This window comes from Scatophagus argus, chromosome 4, assembly GCF_020382885.2.
Source record: "Scatophagus argus isolate fScaArg1 chromosome 4, fScaArg1.pri, whole genome shotgun sequence".
Lineage (NCBI taxonomy): Eukaryota > Metazoa > Chordata > Actinopteri > Scatophagidae > Scatophagus > Scatophagus argus.
The window spans coordinates 2,008,242-2,027,531 of NC_058496.1; the positions used below are offsets into that span (position 1 = coordinate 2,008,242).

A 19,290-nucleotide genomic window follows, 5' to 3' on the forward strand; every position below is an offset into this window, starting at 1 on the left:
CAGCTACAGTACACAAAAGTGTCAAGAGCCACTGCCATGCAAGATGATATGCCGAAACTAGGAAGAGGTGAGGGAGAGAAATATGAGACAGGAGCCTGACTCTGGTAAAAACCGGTTAGCAGCAGAAATCACACGAGGAAATGTATCCCACAAGTTTTTACTGTGTACGTTGGCAGTTTTGCACCCACTGAGCCAAATTGTTCCCTCTTCAATTAACTGTGGTGACAGAAAAATCACAGCACGACCACAGATGTTTACACGCATAGGACTGGGAAATAACATCATATCTTTTAGACTTTAAGTGGACTAAGGTTCTTTTGCAAATTTAGCAGTTCTGATCTGGTTTCCTAAATCATTCTTGCTTGTGCATTAAGCTAAGTGCTTGGCACGCCGACGGCTCGTCCAAGGCCTCCTCTCTAAGATTACAAAAGGCAAAATGTTGCATTGTCCACATTTAATCGGGACTCCGTTCAAACTTTCAGCCGATGATTTACAGATCAGAATTCAGGTCATTCCTGGCGTCAAAGGTGAGACAACCTGGGAGTCCAGTCGCAGTGCGAACTCGCTGTTGACTCGTTCACACCAGCTGTGGAATGTGAGAAATGCTCTTCTGACTGGATCAACAAGCAGTTGGAGACAGGTGTGATTACAGACCAAGGATGATCACTAAGCATATGTTACATTTTCAGGAGATAAAAATATCCAGACACCATCCTGAGCCAACAGGAGGAGGTAGACATGACAGTGTGACTCACACTCACTAAAGGTGTATAATCCTTGGACAGGAATGTGAAATAGAGGACCTGTACTGTAGTTTTCTAATTTCCTGATTTTAGTTTTTCCCACCATCCTTAGGACAACAAAGCTCCGCTCGAGCTCTGTGCAGCACTGGTGGACTGCAAGTCCACAGACACACATTTATCACAGCAGTAGGGCACACAATCATCCACCAGCAGACAAAGAAACAATTGAATCTGTGTGCCCGATAAGAGATTTATTCTGAAACATACTGATATTCTGTTGGTGACAAAGACACAAACAGAAACAGAATCAAACTGAGAAATGATCCAATTCTCTCCAGCAATTAAAATGTGGATGATATGCTTTCAGTTCAGGCCCACTTGGCAGCTAGTTTATGCTGTCAACTACTCTCTTAAAGGGATGGTTCAGGTTTTTGGGGGTTTTAGCTCTCGTCAGTGTGTTACGAGCGGCAGCTGGTGGTCAGCATGCCCAAGTCTGGAGCGACAACAAGAGTACAGGAAGCTAAGCAACATGCTGCTGCGTAGATTCAGAATATTTTCACAGCTTTACTTTGCCTTTCTGATGGGAAACAGAAGCTGTTATATCGCTCTCTCAGAAGCCACCAGACTTGCAGAAGATGAGAGTTTGTGGTCTGCTGCTGCCTCGAACGGTCACTTTATTTGTGTTATTGTGTAACTTTAGTGACAGACGCTTTAAAACACCAAAGTAAAACAGCTTCGGTTCCCTGCTTCTCAGACAGCAGAGACTTTGAGTTTCCCTTCCATCGAGTCCACATTAGTGCTTTTCAAATTTGGTGCTGATCTGGGTTTTAAATTATCTCTTCATTTTTTTCTTCTTTATACTACTTATTCAGTGTACGCCAATATTCAAGGCATACATCTCTTTAATTACTGTCGTTCAATCCAAGGACCATTTGCCTGGAGAGTTTTGAAGCTCAGCCACAGTAAAGGACACCTAGTGGGGAGGTGATCAAAAAAAAAATCCATAATCTCTTTTCTTTGCCCTCAAGGTGACATCTTTTTTAAAAGAACTCTAATCTGAGCTGATATAAAAGCACTTTCAAAAGCCATTTCACTCGCTTTTGTTGTGTGTGTGTGTGTGTGTGTGTGTGTGAGAGAGAGAGAGAGAGAGAGAGAGAGAGAGAGAGAGCTTCTCCTGGTGTCCTTTGAAAAAGCAGAGCCAATGTGAAAAGGTTCCTCAGCACTGGAGGAAAAACAGCTGAACTCTCAGTCTGTTGCCATGTGTTTCATACGGAAAACGGGACAAAATGCTCTGATTTGCTTATGTAAGCTTCAGTGCTAATTATGATGGTCACTTAGCCCTTCTTTTTACTGTCTCCGGTCCTGTCAGTCATCCCTTCTGGGGCCACCTGATAAAATACAACCGCCTCATTACTTTGTTGATTAGCTCAAATGATGCACTTTGAACACCAGCTGGTGCGGGCGGAAGTTTCGATGATGCGGCTTCACTGTGCAAAAGTGAGGCCAAAGAATCCTGGACACGAGTCTGCTTTCTGCCACAAAGAAGGCTGCAAACTGTCCCGGCGGTCACTGAAGTTAACCTGTTTTGTCAGCTTTAATCTCAACAAAATATCACGTGCTGTAGAAATGTTAAATGCTGAGGAATGTGACCGGACTGGGACTGATTGTAGACTTGGTCTTGTCAGAGCACTTTTATTCGGTATCATCCTGACCCAAGCAGACCGGCTCCAGCCTCCATTTGAGGATGAGAATGGCTGTTAAGCACTGACTGCTGCTATAGCCACGTCCTTGTCCCTGTCTCCAGCCGGCTGCCTGCCCCCCTCCTGCTCCTGTCTGTTCCCTTGTGTCCCCCCCTCCCACCAATGTGGGACAAGCTATCTCCCAGTATCAGCTGGAAATGTGATGGATGACAGGTGGAGGGAGAAAGAACAGGGCTCCTCAGAAGCCGTCAGGCTCGCTCCCGCTACCCATTAGTCTTCCATTTAGCCCAGCGCTGGGCCAGCCACCCTGATCACACACACACTTGAATTTTCTGGTCAATGATGAATCCCTAACCTTCCTGCTGCAGGATGGACCCACAGGCTCCTTCACCGGAGAGGAAGAAGCCACCACGGTTCATCTCTCGCAGTCTTTAACCACTCACACCAACCACTTTGTGCTGCCTTTCCCCTCCCCACTGTCATATAGTGCCTACAGGAGGAGCTGACATATTCTCATTGTCTGTCACTGGTGCTGCAGAGGACAGATCCGCTCTCTGCAGGAAAAGCACACTCTGTAGAGTCCATTGTAAAAACTGCAGCAAGGCAGTGAGAAACTTTTGGTCAGCTGTTTTAGTGTGGTGCCTTATGTCTTTCTTTCTTTCTTTCTTGCGTCGGCTCGGGTGGCCTTGTCAGAGAATCCTTGCTGTGCACGGGTACATCTCTTCACAGACCTGTTATAGATGTAATTCTGCAGCCTGTCGAGTAAACCACAGGGTCATGCATTAGGCCTGTGAGATCAAAGGAGTGGCAGGAAGAAAAGATCACAGAGAGCCCGCTGAGAATTGATCGCCGCTGCCGATCAACCCCCCAGAACGAGGCTCAGACCTCTGACATCTGCCCCCGGAAAAACTCGTGCTGAACACACAAACATTGACATCGAAGACACCAAATGAACAAGTAAAGGTTGTGACCTTTGGAAATGCCAGACAGTTGAATAACATCACCAGATTTGGAAGCGCATGTAAAATGCCAGAGTTCGGCATCTGAGTGGTCCAATCCCAAGTGTTGGGGTGAGAGTCAAACAAGCTGCAAAACACGAGAAGAATGACGTTGATGGTTTGTAGCCAGAGCGCGTGTTAGCATTATCGAGACACGAGTCAATCCAGGTGAGACAACAACTCCATCAAATCAGCCAGTGAAACAAGAAACCCGAGCGACATACTGTCACTGCAAGCCAAACATTACATCATCCGACTGCAACACCCAGTATAAAATCTAATCTTTATGTCATTTCACATTCTATTTCCATATTCTTTTTTACGAGAACAGGGTCTCCTTGGGTTAATAACAGTTTCTTCCAAAGATTATTACAGGAAGACGAAGCTGAAATGTAAATAAGAGAGCTGCACTTTGATAATGCACAACTCTGCTCCATCGCCATAGTAACTCTGGAAATGGTTTGCCAGTATAGTACCTGGATATCGGACGCTCTACAAAAGAGAAACAGACACGTAACACGCATAAATTTCCCTGAAATGAGTTTCTGTGACATCAACAAACGTACGAAAAGCTGTGACAGATTCGATACGCAGTGCAGGATCCACCAGGACGTCCCTCGATCGGCTGTCAGTACCACGAAATATCCAGACGTGGTCCCGGGAACATCTGGACTCAACACAAAGAACAAAGAGCCACATGGAGTGTGTGTGAACTGCCATACGCTGAGAACTAAATCCACACGGAACATTTAGCCTGAGACACACAGGTGTGCATACGAATGGTATGATAAAGTGCTGACTGAAGTACAGTCTGATGCGTCGATCAGTAATGTCAGAACTCCTCAATCTGACGTTTCCAGCTTAAATCAGTTGCTATTAGTCACAACGCCGTCTGTGCACGCTGGCACAGCACAGCTGATCTGAGGAGGAAACGACCTTTTGTTTTCTCGCAATAATGGGCTGATCGTGTCGTTATCGAGCTCGTTTTCCCCAGATAACAGGATAAATTAATCTGTTAGAATGAGAAAATGAGCTTTGTTATCTCAAGATAAAGCAGTAATGAACTTGTGATCTCAACTCAGCAGCATTAAAAAAAATAACTGCAACTCTGGCCGCTCTGGGCTTCCGTACTGGGGAGATCACAGGGTGCCCCCTTATGGGCCTACCAAAACCCGAGGCAGATTCCCTGCAGCTGTAGATGGTCAGCAATCAAGCTGGGAAAGTAAACGTTTGTCATATTAATCGCTGCACGATGGCTCTTCTTCCTTGACGACATTATTATTTCTCGGGTTCCAGCTGTTCTCCTGCAGAGCCGCCGCCGTTCTGAGGAGGGAAAACACATTTTGTAGATTTGCTTTGGGCCTATCAGCAGCAGCTCTGCCACGTTTCAACACAGAAGCAAACACAATACAGCGTACAGACCCCGAGACGAGTAAAACATCACAGGCGACGCACAGCCCAGCGGAGAGGAGGACTGCATCGGTACGGCAGGACGGGGCTGGTGTGTAATAATGAGTAATGTAAATCCATACTGTGTTGGCTCTGAGATAAAATCCGGAAAATAAATCGCACCAATAAAAGCTGCACACGGTGCGCTGAAGCCCGGCCATTCGTCATCTTATGCCCGTCTCCCACACGCCTGTCATTAGATTAACTCTCTGAATGAAGGAGCTTCTTTCTGAGGCTCGTTGAATTATTTTTTCCTCTCTTAATGCTTTTAATGTCCTTCATAGCAGCTGCTTGAAGTTTCAGGCACTGCGCACCCACTCACGATGAGAGCAGCAAAGTTTATCGATTAGCCTTCAAGCATTTAATTAATCGCCTATTTTGATTGATTTATTGGTCTCATTTATTAAGGAAAGAAACTAAAACTTCTCTAATTCTGGCTTCTTAAATGTGAATACTTTCTGGTTTCTTTACTCCTTTATGATTACAAACTGATGTTCTTTGGGTTGTGGACAAAACAAGACATTTAAGGACAACATCCTGGGCTTTGGGAGACGCTGATTGACATCTTACAGACCAAATGACTCATCAGTTAATTAATAAGAGTAGTCGTTAGTTTCAGCTCTTCATAAAGTCATGAAGAGGAACAGATACGGTTCTTCTCTAAATGCCAAAGTCCAGTCAGAACCAGTTACCAACAAACATCCCAGGAACTGGAGACACCCCAAGGCCTCCTAATCTTTAGGTCGTCTGATCTCTCACAGCAAAGGTTGCGGTGTCCGTCCCAACTCATTCAATAGGTGACTGAACAGTGATTCAGCAGGGTGGGACACATCCACAGGTGGGAATGCATTAGCATGGTGTCGTTATTATAAACTGTGCATATTCATGGCCTCAGAAAACGTATGCAACATGTCCTGCAGGCAGCAGGTGATACGCTAACGTACACACGCCATAAATAAACCCACAACGACACAAACGTCTTTCTTCCCATCCAACACAGCACACTTAATCTCTGTCCCGAACTTAACTCAGGATAAGTGTTGCCGTCTTTCTTGTGCTTAACGTAGGATTATCCCTCACTGATCTGGTTTGCGGGTCAAAGAGCAGTTTAATTTTCATTGTCGACACATGATCAGCGGCTGAGTGGTCCCGTGGAGCCGATCGCAGGGTTTCTGAGCCCTTCCTGTGAGTTTCACCGCCCTGATCCCAGCACGCAGCCAATCAGACGCACACTAGCTGACACACAGGGTGGGGATGAACGCAGCAAATCCCGCATTTGAACTGGATCCCAGCACGGAGGTGGACACAGGTCATCAGAATCACGACAGGCCACTGGATTCAAGCCAAAACCACAACCAAGCGGTTTTAATGCCTAAACATAACCAGACCGTCAGCACAGCACACGTAAAACGGTCACATAAAGTTGAAACATATCAGTGCAGATCCCCCACCCCCCTTTAACCATCATCATCCTGAACTGCTGACTACTTTTTTTTTTTTATTTACTTCCCATAACAGCAAAAACACAACTTACGGAAATAATTAGCTGCCGTCATGGACTGGCTACTAGAGTCACAGAAGATAAAACACAACCGGTTACAGCGCCAATTACAGAGTCATAAGGGCACATTAAAGTCCATGAAAACGAATAGGGAACCCATTCAATTTAGTCTTATTGTGTTCCCTCAGAGAAAAAGCATTAAATCATATCTCTGTGCTTCCTGACTGCTAATAAGCCGAGCATCATTCAAGGTCTAATGGACGATCCAATCAAACCGAGCCAAAGAGTCGAGGTGACACACTGTATTACCGAGTCCAGCAGGAGAGGGAAGGAGGGCGATCACCATCCGTCTTGTTAGCACAATGCATCGCATCACTAACGCGCTAACGAAGGGCACTGCAGACCTGTAACCTGTCATGGAGAATCATACGGTCTTTATGCAGCGTTTCCTTTCCTCACCCAGCGTCTTTACAAAACCAATGGACCAGGAGCCTCACACAACATGCTTTGTAGATTATCTCATACGACATACAGGTGAGTTAAGCTCACAGGGCAGCGGGTCAAAGAAAAGTCATTTCACATGGAGCGTGAGCAGAACGAGCCACACCTGCATCAGCTCCTCCTGATTGGTCCAGGAGGGCTGGATGTGTCACTTCTCTCCTCCTTGTCAGCAGGGATTTGTTCTTTTTTGTTTGTTTGTTTCATTTAGATGCGAGTTACACTTTGCATTTTGGTTGCAGTGAGATTATTCCACCTTTAACGCCGCTGGTTTACATGTTTCACTGTGTCTTTGCATGTAGTCACATGAAGTGATTTTACTTCAACCCACAGCGTGAAGCACACGGACTCAAATCTGACCTGAGAGCACAGAAGTATTTTACATGGCACTGAATCGTGTTTGTTTAGATTAACAAAGATTAACAAATCACTTCCTGATGCTTGTTTTAGAACATTTTTAAAAATACAATTACACTCTCTTCACCTGCATCGTCTGAGGTTGCTGTATAACATTCAGTGCATATGACTCTATTAAACTAAATCCAAAACTTTATTTATTTATTTAAGAATGTTCATCTGTAACAATAAAGAGGCATTAATTTTAAACGACAGCTGTATATCTACACTTAAATCTGGGCTTTATTATGAGTCTGGAAGAATCCATAAAACACTGACCCTAAATTAAACATGAAACTACAAGCGAATGAGGTCTTGCTTCAAGACGGCAATTAATTATAAGAAAAACGCTTTGATCATGTTTATGCTCAGAAGGGAAAAAGAGTTGGGGGGGAGGAGCAAAATGAAGCGTAAGTAAAAGACTGAGGATTCAATAAGCTGACCCTTTAATTAGCACTGAATAACAGACAGAATTATTGTAATTTAATTCAGTCACTGTACAAAGAAATAATTACGGCTGCATGTATAATGCAGAGAGCGGGAACCGCGTTGTGATCTCTGAGGCTCTGTTCTTGGCCTCTATTAGCCTTCCAGCAGGGCGTCTGATCATGACGTTCAGTGCATTCATTTAGCGAGCCGATCATCCTACCTGATCATAATATGTGGATCAAATAGAAAGATAAATAATCTTTAAGTAACTTCTGAATGCTGCTGAAATCCAGCAGAGATTATTCCTCTATGTCTTTACCACGGAGTCTCTGGGGTATTTCTGCAGCAGGCGACGTAACATTTCGATCATTTTTGCAAGCACATGCGTTATATTTTGCACAGAAATCACTATTATTACAAAAAGCATAGAGGACAGGTTAGTGAGAGTGAGTGAGGGAGGTTATTATTGTGCATTTATGTGCAGAACAGATCTGTGTTTCCTCCAGTTCAATTCATCTCCTCATAGTAACTCCGCTGCAGAGTTTAAGTTATATGCATGTGAAAGTTGTGCTCACTCAGCTCGGCAGACGACCAAACTGACTGACCCCAACCCAACCGCTGCTCCTCCACCAGCCAAACACAAGCACATGTGTTCAAAGACCAGGAGAATGAGGAAGCAAGAAGAAATCAACACGCATGTTGTGCAACACTCACCACATGTGGTGCGATGGCTCGATTCAAATGATTCGTCCGTTGCCGCTACCATCCAGACTTTTTCTTCTGGTATTGATTTTATCAGGTTTGTCCACAGAGCCCCCCCCCCCCCCCCCCCTCCCACCAGAGGAGATGGCGAGCAGGTCTCTGAGGGAAGCATACTGAGAGCTTCGCAGTGTTCAGATATGCTGCTTTTCTGCAAAATAATGTCCCCTAAATAAACCAACCCATACATTTTCTGTCTTTATATTGTACCATACTTCTACACACCAAAAAACAAGTGGATTTTCTGTGCTAAAAACATTTCAGAATTCAAATATACATTCACAGCGTGGAGCTGCAGAGGGAAAACATCCTCCTATGGAACAAGAGAGCCAACGGTTTATCTGAGTTGCTGTCTGATTATATATGAATGCTATTCCTGGGTGCACCGTGCCGTATAGGACCCCCCGTGGAGCTGGGTGGGGACGATGCACCACCCTGCTCAGCACGGCCACCTGTCACCTGCGTCTGCTCGCAGGACCTCGGCCAGCCGCTGGCAAGGCCACACACCCCTCACACAGTTTCACACAAAGTGACAAACATGATGGGGACAAACCGAAGTTGGCAGGCTCATTGACGTTTGACACGCTGATGAGAACGTGAGGTGACTCCTCACTACATAACAGCTTTCAAACAATCACGGTGCTGCGCGTCCTTTGGCTTATTTTTGTCTTTGAAGGTGCGTGTTCGCCTTCAGAAAGTCTTCTACCACCGAAATGCACACGTGAGCCGCTGCAGGTTACCAAATCACAGTGTAGCCTCTCGTCGCCTAAATATAAACAGACTGAAAAGATATGATTCATAATGACTGGGAGACATCTGACGAGATTTATTTAATGTGTATTTGAAGCGGCCCTCTCAGATAGTCTTAATCGTCTGTATCTGGTCCCCGGAGTGCTTCTTTCTCCCACTTTCAGATGGAGAAGCTGTTTTAGGAAAACGGCTAATGGCTTCGCTGCCTGCCAATAAATGACAAGGCGTTTTCTTAGTCTTTCATCACACATTCTGCCCTCCGCAGACGCACCCGGCAGCTGCTGATTCAGGGCCTGTTTATAGCCAGCGATGATGGCTTTCAAATGAGATTGCACTTTAATGAATAGGATCTGAGACGATCTGTGTGTTGTGGTCTTTTGTTGACCCGAGCAGTTATTCATTTGTTTCTATGAGGTATTAGTTTTACTGGGACTTTTGTCTCAAGCCATTAGCGGTCAGCAGCTACAAGCCTGTCAGCCTGACTGGAATCCAAATAAACAAAGAAAAATATCAAAGTGATGAAGGACAGTACGGGTATTTTAAACCATCCCTTAACTGAATTCACAGAACAACTGCTGTATTGTGATGTATCAACCTGATATAGAATTACATACCGTGTTTTGTCCGATTTGTTCTATCGTGGAATCAAATCACAGCGAGATCTGATGATCACAGAAACCAAAAACCTGTTTCGTTTCCCTGTTTGCCAATCGTTTAATCCTTTGATAATGAGAAAAATCATCAGTGTCAGCTGTAATTCTCTTCAAAGCGGGTGATGTGCATGTATATATCAACAGCTGCCTGTAAAATCAGGCCAAGGAAGCAAAAATCCTTCATACTCATGCAGTGTTTTGAAGTGCACAAGGTGCTGCAGGATGATTTGCATCTCAGGTAAGAAGGTTTTTAATCCTTTTCAGACGACTCATTCTCTTCCATCCCGCCCTGCTGATGTTTTACGCCGCTGCTCCTCGCATATATTAGTCACTGTTGTCCATCTGCACGCATAATGAAGCGTAATGGCAGATCATTTGTTCATTGAGGCACTGGCTTTTAACGACGGAGCAAACTGATTCCATCACAGTCGCTCACACGGTACTTTAGATACTGACAGCGTGAGCATAGCATGGAGCTCCGACGAGTCACCAACCCTTCTGCACACACACACACACACACACACACACACGCATGCACAATGTGTTTGAAGGCTGACAGTTTTGTTGAAATCTGTTTCCGAACAAACGTTTTTGACAGAAGGCTCTCGGCGGGAGGCAAACGATTAAACGAACTGCATGCAGAAGAAAGACCAGCAGCGTTCATCAGGTGGTAAACACACCTGCATCTGCCACACATCTGCATCACACACAAACACACACATAAATAACAGTTATTATCTCCACGCCCATGACAACACAGAATTTTGTGTCATTGCAACCGATTTTATTCCAATCTTTCCCATTTCAACACCTTTTAAAGGCACGACAAATGACACCCGGAGGAGCAACGTGAAGACATTGTCAAGTCGGAGCACTTTGAAGCAGCTGAGGCAAAATTAATCTGTTGATTACACGTGGACGCGAGAGGCGGGAGTGCTGAGGAGTCTGCAACTCCTCCTAAAATCTGGAATGATAAAAACCATCAGTTCATAAAAGAACTTAGACTTCTAAGACTTTCTCCTTTTCCCCCCAGGGACTTAGAGATGTACTACACAGGTATTCACGACTGCTGTAAATGTGACACTTCTTTAATCTGTACAAAAGCCTACGATGTGCAATTTTGTAGCTCGCTTTTGTTCCTAAACGTAACGAGTGCAGCAGTGAAATGTTTCATGTGACGCACATGTTAGAAGGCACACAGGTGATTGTGCAGGTAGCTCTGACGAGCTCGGCTGAGACCCAACCTGCCAGTGTGTGTGTGTGTGTGTGTGTGTGTGTGTGTGTTGGGGGGGGGGGGGGGGGGGGGGGGGGTCCTGCCACTTCACCACAGCAGGAAACTTTCTGTCCGGTCTGTAGTCTACATATTCACACAAATACAGTATGTCTGCTCTCACGGCATGTTGTGCTCCTTCAGTCAACTAATCTATTGTTAAACTGACGGCTGAGCACAGCCAGCGAGGACAAAGCACATGTAATGACCCTCACCGTCCAGTGATTCATGCTGCACGGCAGCACTGCACCAAGGCAGGGAAAAGAGCAATTTCCTTTTGTGCTTTGGGTTTTTTCTTTTCAGCCGGAGACCGCAGGAGGAAAATCTGCTTTAAAATATTTCCTTCACTGCATTTCATTTGCATATGAACCATGTAATACACGGAGGGGGGGGTGATTAATTATCTATGACATATAACAATCCAAGTCGCTTGCACGGTCATATCAGTAAACATATTAAGATAATGAGTCCAAATTATACATTATTTCTGTGTTAAATCTAATGGCCTTAAAGTGCCTTTTCAGTTTCTACTCCTTCGTGTGGAGCACAATCTGCTGGTGTGCAGAAACGTCTTTATTCTTTGAAGCCATTACAAGGAGCGAATCCTGCCCGTGATGAAACGGCCCTGCAGTCGTCGACGGTGTGATACCGTTTCTCATCCCGCACAACAAAGCAGCGAAATATCAAAGAAGGAAACAGCAAAGGAATTCACTGCGATCAAAGAGTTAATCTCGCCTAATCCTGCTTTGTTCACTATAATTCATATTTTTGCTGATGTCCTTTGACTTTGGCAAGACATTTTAAAACCATCGTAAGATTTTATTTAATTACCAGGATGTTGAGCTAATCACCAATGCTAATGAAAAAACCACTGCAGGATGTGTAAACTTGACTTGATGTCGTGAAACGTCTTGTTGTTCCAGTATTTGGCTGTGAAAGCAGATTGGCTTTGAGAACAGATGGCCTGAAGGGATGTGGTTTTAAAATCGAACGCAAAAAGAAAGAAGAAAAACGAGTTGCTCTGTTGGCTAATTCAAAAACCAAAAATTTCAGACTTGAACATCAGGGATCGACTTCCGTCCTATCAGGTTATGCTCTGTCAGTCACATGATCCAATCATCCAATCAAAAGAAAGAATTTGAAATATGGTGTCTTTCTTTAACAAATGATTTGTTAAAGAAAGACACACGTTTCTCACCAAAAAATTTTAATGTTTGACACTTTAATTTGAACTTGAAGAATAAAACAAAATTTGATCATTTGAAATGATAAACTGTGGGGGGAGCAAATCAAAATGAGCTACGCGAGTTTCAAAATAAAATATTTCACTGCTGTAAACTCCTTTAAAATGTTCTACACTACACTCAGTGGTCTTTAAATTTCACTGTTTAGTTACTATCATTTGCCTCCATGCTGCATTGGTCACCATCATCACTACATCATCACTCAAACATGTTGCATTCCCTTTGAAGAGATAATCACCAATAATCTAACCCATTTTTATGGATATTTTGCTTTGCTGTTGCACGCTTGTGCTCGTTAATGAAAACAGCGGTTAGTGATGTCTACACTTCATAGAAACGCTGTGTTGTATGCAAATAAAACGCTCTCTCTGCAGGGAGCTGCCGAAAACAAAAGTCAAGCGGACGGAGGTTTTAAGTGTATTGTTATGTGTTGTTTTCTGAAGCGTCGGTTCTTCATTTAGTGGGCAATCACACGTCAAGGTGACGGGATAATGTGATTTCAGCACAATCAGAATAAGACGAGAGATTGTTTCATCAAATTCAAATAAAGCTCTGATGTGGACTGTATCTTAAGTTATCAGGGCATATTTTGAACCCATCTTCAAAAGTGTAAAACATAAACACGGCATGACCTTCTTTTTATATAATCACTCAGACAGTTCCGCCTTTCAGTCCACATCTAAGTCGTTTTTCTCCTGTGGACGATCGATGGCTGAGCAGACGGGAAATACAAACGTCCACATGACTCATAACTAAAATAACATAACTAAAAGCAGCAGCTATGAACAGAACAAAATCACTTTGACTCCTTTCTGAGTGACACAGTCAATTAACACAGGGGAGGTCAAATCAAATCAGGGTCCATCAAATTAAAAGTAGCATGTCAAAAGGGAAATATACCCCATGAAGGCACACCATGCTGGGCATCCACAAAGCAATAAATTGGTTGGATGATTGGCTTTTAAAAGTATGCGAAATTAGCTTTCATTGGGTAATGTCTATCACAGCGTGAGCCATTCAGCATAATAGGTGTCGCGATGGTAAAATGAGAATTGGAGAATAACTGAAGGGCTCAGTGGCCCTGGTTTTAATTTCAGTTATTTCAAGTTCGCACAGTATCAGAGAAAGAAAATGAGCATTTTGATACAGAGATGCTGTTCAGTCGTGCCTCATGAACGACCAATAAAACTAAGAAACGGAAGGACTTGGCCTCAGATTTAGTTGTTAAACATGCAGACGTCAGGATCTAATGAGCATTTAAAAGTACAGTAGCGGAAAGTGTGACAGACCTCACAGGATCACGAGCTCATCCTGCACTCGGGCCAACGCGGCCAACAATGGCCGACGCAGAAGAGTGTAGTACACAGATGATAATGATGTTGTGAGCACAGAGATCAAAGTCTTCTCGCTCTGCTGATTAAGCGTCCTCACACAATCGCATGTATGAGGACAGCCTTATCACCCAGGACCACACCGAGGCCTTTCCATATCTGTCGCTCTCACATGGCCAAACCTGCGCCTGCCATGCGCCGCGCTGCCAAATAAAAACGCCGCAGGCATCGCCTCTGTGGCCAGCCTGGCCTGCTCATTTGACTGATGAAAGAAATCTTTGTCAATTTATAGAAAACTAAAGTTTTCAGCGCCTTATCTCTTCAGGACAACTATTCGGTAATTAAATGAAACACAGTGAGTCTGGAGAATTTGTTTGGCTTGTTAAAACGACACAGCTACACAGCCTCAGCTCCAATTTTGAGCCTGAAGCACACTGTGTACATCTTAGTCGCTGTGAAAATGTTTTTCATTAGTAAACAAGTGGCAAAAGAAGAGTAGAGTGGAACAGCTTTATATAAACATGACTAAGTTTCATTTTTAAATTGCCTCTGTGCCTTCACCTTGTCTAAGCCGATAAAACTCAGCTGTTCAGCAAACAGTTTGTTTTGCATCACACGGGCTGACCCCTCGCTGCGGCGGCTCCCAAGGTTTCTAAATGTTCTAAACCAGCGTGGTTAAGATTGGCTTTAGTCATTACACTAATGGACATGCATTTTAATTAATGACATCCTCATTTGAATTGCGCGTTGATTATCCAAATCATTTTGCCTCATCTGTTCACTGCAATTAGTGCCGCTCAACAGCTTCAAGCTCTTTCTGAGAGATAACCCTGCTCTGTGATGTTTCGTGTGTCAAAATAAAATCAGCAAAATCAGTTTACAGTCTAGTTCAGGGATGCCCCCTTTAGGGTGTGTTCTCGTCCTTTGTGTGTATGTGTGTGCGCTTGTTGTCATTCGTCACATGAAATGCATGATGAAGGTCACTTGGCTGAGTGATTGAATTAATTCCCCGTAAGTGTCAACATTGTGAGGGAGCTGATTTGAGTTACCTTGACTCATCTCTCATCCTCCTCCACACACGCATGAACACAGTGAAGATCGCTTTTCTACAGCAGTCTGCACACATGCACACTTGAGCTACAGCTAAGCAGACAACTTTCCTCTAACTCTTTCCAGTACAGCCAATCACAGAGCTGCTGTTCTCAACCTGTGTTCCGTTTATGTTGTCAGACAAGCTAACGATCAATGCTGATTTGATCTGTGGACTCAGAGCGTGTCGTTCAGCTGTTTGACTCCAGAAAATGAAAATAAATGTCATGAGAACAACTAAATTGTGCGATGAGCGATCATGTAGAGGAAGTTTAACCTGCTGACACCAAGCACGGCAACCAATATGTAAATTTAAGAGTTTTCTAATAGAAAGAGGAGGAGAGGAAGCTATTTAGCCATGTTTCAGTTAACGTGGATACTGCCTAAATATCTGAGGAAGAATAAAAGTGTGGCTGAAGAATTCAACAGTCTGACAGAGAAAGTCTGCAGCCACAAGCTTCACATAAGAACAAAGGAAAAGTATTCCTACCTGAGAGTAAACATTTCCACAGGAGAGTAGGCTGACACCGTGATAAAAGCTGAGACGGTTTCCCTCTGTCTCATGGGTGTGGACGGCACCAGGACCATGAAGTTATTATCCAGCCTGTGTTCAGCAAGGGGTGGTGGAGCGGGGTTCTGGTGCAGCCTCACCCCACCAATTCTCCTCAGGGGTGTGGAGGTGTAGGAACCAAACAGCCCCTCCTGGCTCGAGCGGATGAAGTTGTCCTTCTTGGCCTCCTCTGAGTGGCACTCCCCTACCTCTGTGGACTGCAGCATGTAGTAGAGCTCCACTGGCGTACCCTCAGACACTTCGAGGTTCCTCTGGCGCCCTGGCACTACACTGGGTGGGCTGAACCAGCTGGCCAGGGGCTCCAGCTCAGCCACACACAGCCCCAGCTCCCCCTTCAGCTGGCAAGTGCCACGCACCTCCTGGGTCTCGTGGAAAGCAAACATGTGCACGCAGGGCAATTTGTCGATGGCACTGTAATCATCCCAGTCTCTACCCACTATATAAAACAACACCTGGACTCTGGGTTTGGCCAAATTAATCCTGGTGTTCATAATAAATGTCTGCACCTTCCAGTTGAAGGTAAAAACGGAGGAGGTGGGAAACGTTCCCGGGCTCTGTAGGAGCTCTAAAGGGACAGGCTGCTCCAAAGAGAGAGGCCCATAGCTAGCGTTCACTGAGGGCAAACTTCTGGCCTGGTAGATGAAGAAGGGCTCAGTCCGCGACATCAGGCTAGAGTTCCTCATGAATTCCTGGTTGGCTTCCTTCAGGAAGAAGGCCAGGTCTGTGTTGAGCAGCTGGTAATTGACGGGCAGGTATGTGGATATGGAGGAATACCTCTGCAATCCCTCCAAGACTCGACAGTCGGCTACTAAAAGACAGAAGAGAAGACTGAGTCAGGGCGAGTTCAGCACAACATAACTTTCTATAACCTTCTTTTAGAAGAAACTAAAGGCTAGTAGGGAGTGACAGCAGTCTGAATCTGGAAAGAAAATGACCCATTTTCTCTTTATGCTCACCTCTGATGGGTTAATTACAATTACAACAACAATTTTCTCAATCAGTTAAGTGTACTCAGTGGTTACAGCTTGTCACCTGCTGCTATATCACTCATGGCTGGATTCACCTGTTTCACCAGGGGTGAAAGTTCGCTATTGGGACCCCTTTTGAGAAAATCAACGGGAATACAATAAATGTTAAAGAACAAGTTCACAGACTCCTTCTTTGTCACCTGTGGCCCCACTGGTTGAGGACCAGCACAGTCCACATAAGAGAATATTTTAATCACAATACGACAGGGCTTTGACCTTCTTCTCAAGAGCAATCTGCTGTGTGATTATGCTCCCTCAGCACCTTCCCATCGTCATGCTAGCTGCCAGATGATTTCTCCCAGCGCTCTAAATCAATGTCCCTACAGTTTACAAATTAGACAGGGATTTCTGATTCATGGTGCCCCTCTTGACCTCAGCGCTGCTGCCCTGTTGTGCGACACAAGGATGCAGGCAGGCTCCAAACCACAACCACAATGTACAGCACCTCTGTAAAGCATCACTTAGCTGCTTCTGAGTAAACACTCCGGACCTTGTCTTTACAGACTTCTGAGAGGCAGAGTAGCACACAGCGATTTATATTTTTCCTGAACAAGCAGGAGCTTTCTGTTGTTTGTTGGCGAGAGGTATTGTTGAGGTATACGCTGCTGACAAATGAAAAGCTTGATAGTCCGGGCAGACAGATCAGTCAGGAACAAAGTCATCCTGCGGTCCCCGATACTCACGTCTGAGCTCGAACGTCCCAAGTGAAGTGAAAGCAAAACGCTCTCTGCACAGGACTGCACACATTACTCCCCGTGTTGAAATGTGATTTATTGTCTTCACAGCTCACACAAGGGATTAAAAGAAGCTCACACATGAGCTTATGTGCACGAGATGAAACATATAAGATTGCATCATAACAAAATCACACCCACCATTGTTATATTAACATAATGATGCTGTGCAGCAACAAAGGCAAAATTATATATTATTATGTATTAGTCCAAAAAATCTTTAATTTTATTGGACCAAAAGATCCATTATTCAGAATGTGTTCCAAACATGACAAACATATTAAATCCTAACAGGTTGGATGGCTTGTTTAATCTCTGCATGGCTGCTCTGATGATAGCTGATACCAACCAAAAAACCAAGAAACAAACAAACTGAGTGAGTTTCAAGCACAAAAGCAAGTAGAAGAGCTTCTGAATAACACCGTGTGAAGAAAGGCCTTGTTCAACAAAGACATACACAGTTTTATCAAATTACCACATGTACCTCTAAGTGCTGATTTGAATTCTATTTAAAGCAAAGCAGTGAGGCACATCTTGCGTACAAATAAAACCTAAAAGTGCAGTCATCTCTTAATAAAATGAGTAGCTATTCTAGTGGAAAGGAGGAAATGGAACAGAAAATGGAAAATCCAACACAGATCTTGGTATGCCTGCACCAGACTATTATTGTGACAGAACATACAGTTCGTATAATAATTGCTTATGGACACAAGGTTTAAATTGAGGTTGATTTGGCTCAGATGTAGTGTAAATTTAATCTTTAAAATGTCTTGAATTCATGCTTTGTTTTTAATTAAGACAGTCAATCTGGGAGCTTTAATCCTGCCTATATACAGGCAGCCTTTTCAGTTTATTTCAGTGTGTGCAGCAGCGGTGAGCCAGTTCACCTGGCATCAGCATAAGCATGCAAACCTTGTTTAGGACCAGTGCCTGAAAACTGACACTGAATTTATTAACTGCAAAATAATCCTATCTCTAGTCAAATAAAGCCTGGAAATCTCCAAAACCCAGATCCAACATAATCAGAATCAGCAGGCCTGTGTTATGGATTGGAATTAATAAATCATACAAAGCTATTTCAAGATGAATCACTCCCCCCCTTTGTTCTGGGGAGGGGAAATTGAAAAACAGAGTACAAAACCTACTTTTCAAACTCCAGTAGTTCTCTGTTTTTCTTTACAGCAGTAGTGTTGCTCAGATATCTGGATCCCCCGAGAGAATATTGCTTGAAGCATGCCTGTTTAATAACATCATTCTTCTGGGATCTGTGTAGGCCCTTTCCAACTGTGGCCCCCAAGACTGTCGCCAACTTTCAACCTCAGAAACCAGACATGTTGCAAACAGATATTTGAGTGATGCTGTCACAACTTTTCAGGTATAGCTACATATATGAAGCTTCAGGTACATGAGACTACAGCCAGCAGACCGTTAGCTTAGTGTAGCATAAAGAATGGGAAAAAAATTAACCTGGCTTCGCCAAAGTTAACAAGGGGGACCTACTCATACAACTCTACAACCTAAGAACACTAATTAACATGTTATATAAACCATTTGTATTAAATAACATTAAGGGTAAAAATGTTTGCCAGCTGTAGAGCTTTACATATGCCAGTTAAGTAAGTAATTATGCCTCTTCTCCCCCCCCTTCACCCGGCCGACTATCAGCAGGATGGTTCTCCCTTGCAAGCCGGGTCCTGCTCAGGGTTTCTTCCTGTTAAAAGGGAGTTTTCCTTGCCACTGTCTGCTTGCTCGGGGGTTCAGGCTCTGGGTCTCTGGAAATCTAGAGACAATTTTGATTGTATAAAGTGCTATATAAATAAATTGAAATTGAAATTATAGTAGGTTTACTTTAATGCTTTTTCACTTTGACAATTTCAGGGTCTGAGTTTGTTTTGTACTGGAAGTTTCAGGGATGGCAGACATCAGATTTGTCTCTCTGCATTCAGTTGACATGTTAGCTTGGCACAGGAAGCAGAGATGGAGGGAAGCGGCCAGCCTCTACCAAAATAAATAGAATTCAACACTCAGGAATCACCTGGTTTTGTTCAGACAGTAAAGAATGGACTGATTTAGTACTGCATGAAGTCACTAAGCTAAGCTAGCTGTCGATGATGAATAAAAACCTCCAAACTGTGGCTACGGGTTAA

The 19,290-nt window shown here is 44.0% G+C and overlaps 1 protein-coding gene across 2 annotated transcripts in view; it reads right to left on the bottom strand.

Moving 5' to 3' along the window:
* The window catches only part of si:dkeyp-14d3.1 (transmembrane protein 132C), a 107,757-nt gene that overhangs the window by 69,739 nt on the left and 18,728 nt on the right, over window positions 1-19,290 (bottom strand). For both annotated transcript variants that reach the window (XR_006843192.1, XM_046386766.1), the window contains exon 2: window positions 15,301-16,189. Coding sequence is in view for 1 of the 2 variants with exons in the window: in XM_046386766.1 (XP_046242722.1) it covers window positions 15,301-16,189 (889 nt within the window). In the remaining variant the exon portion in view is untranslated. The remainder of the gene's footprint in view (window positions 1-15,300; window positions 16,190-19,290) is intronic.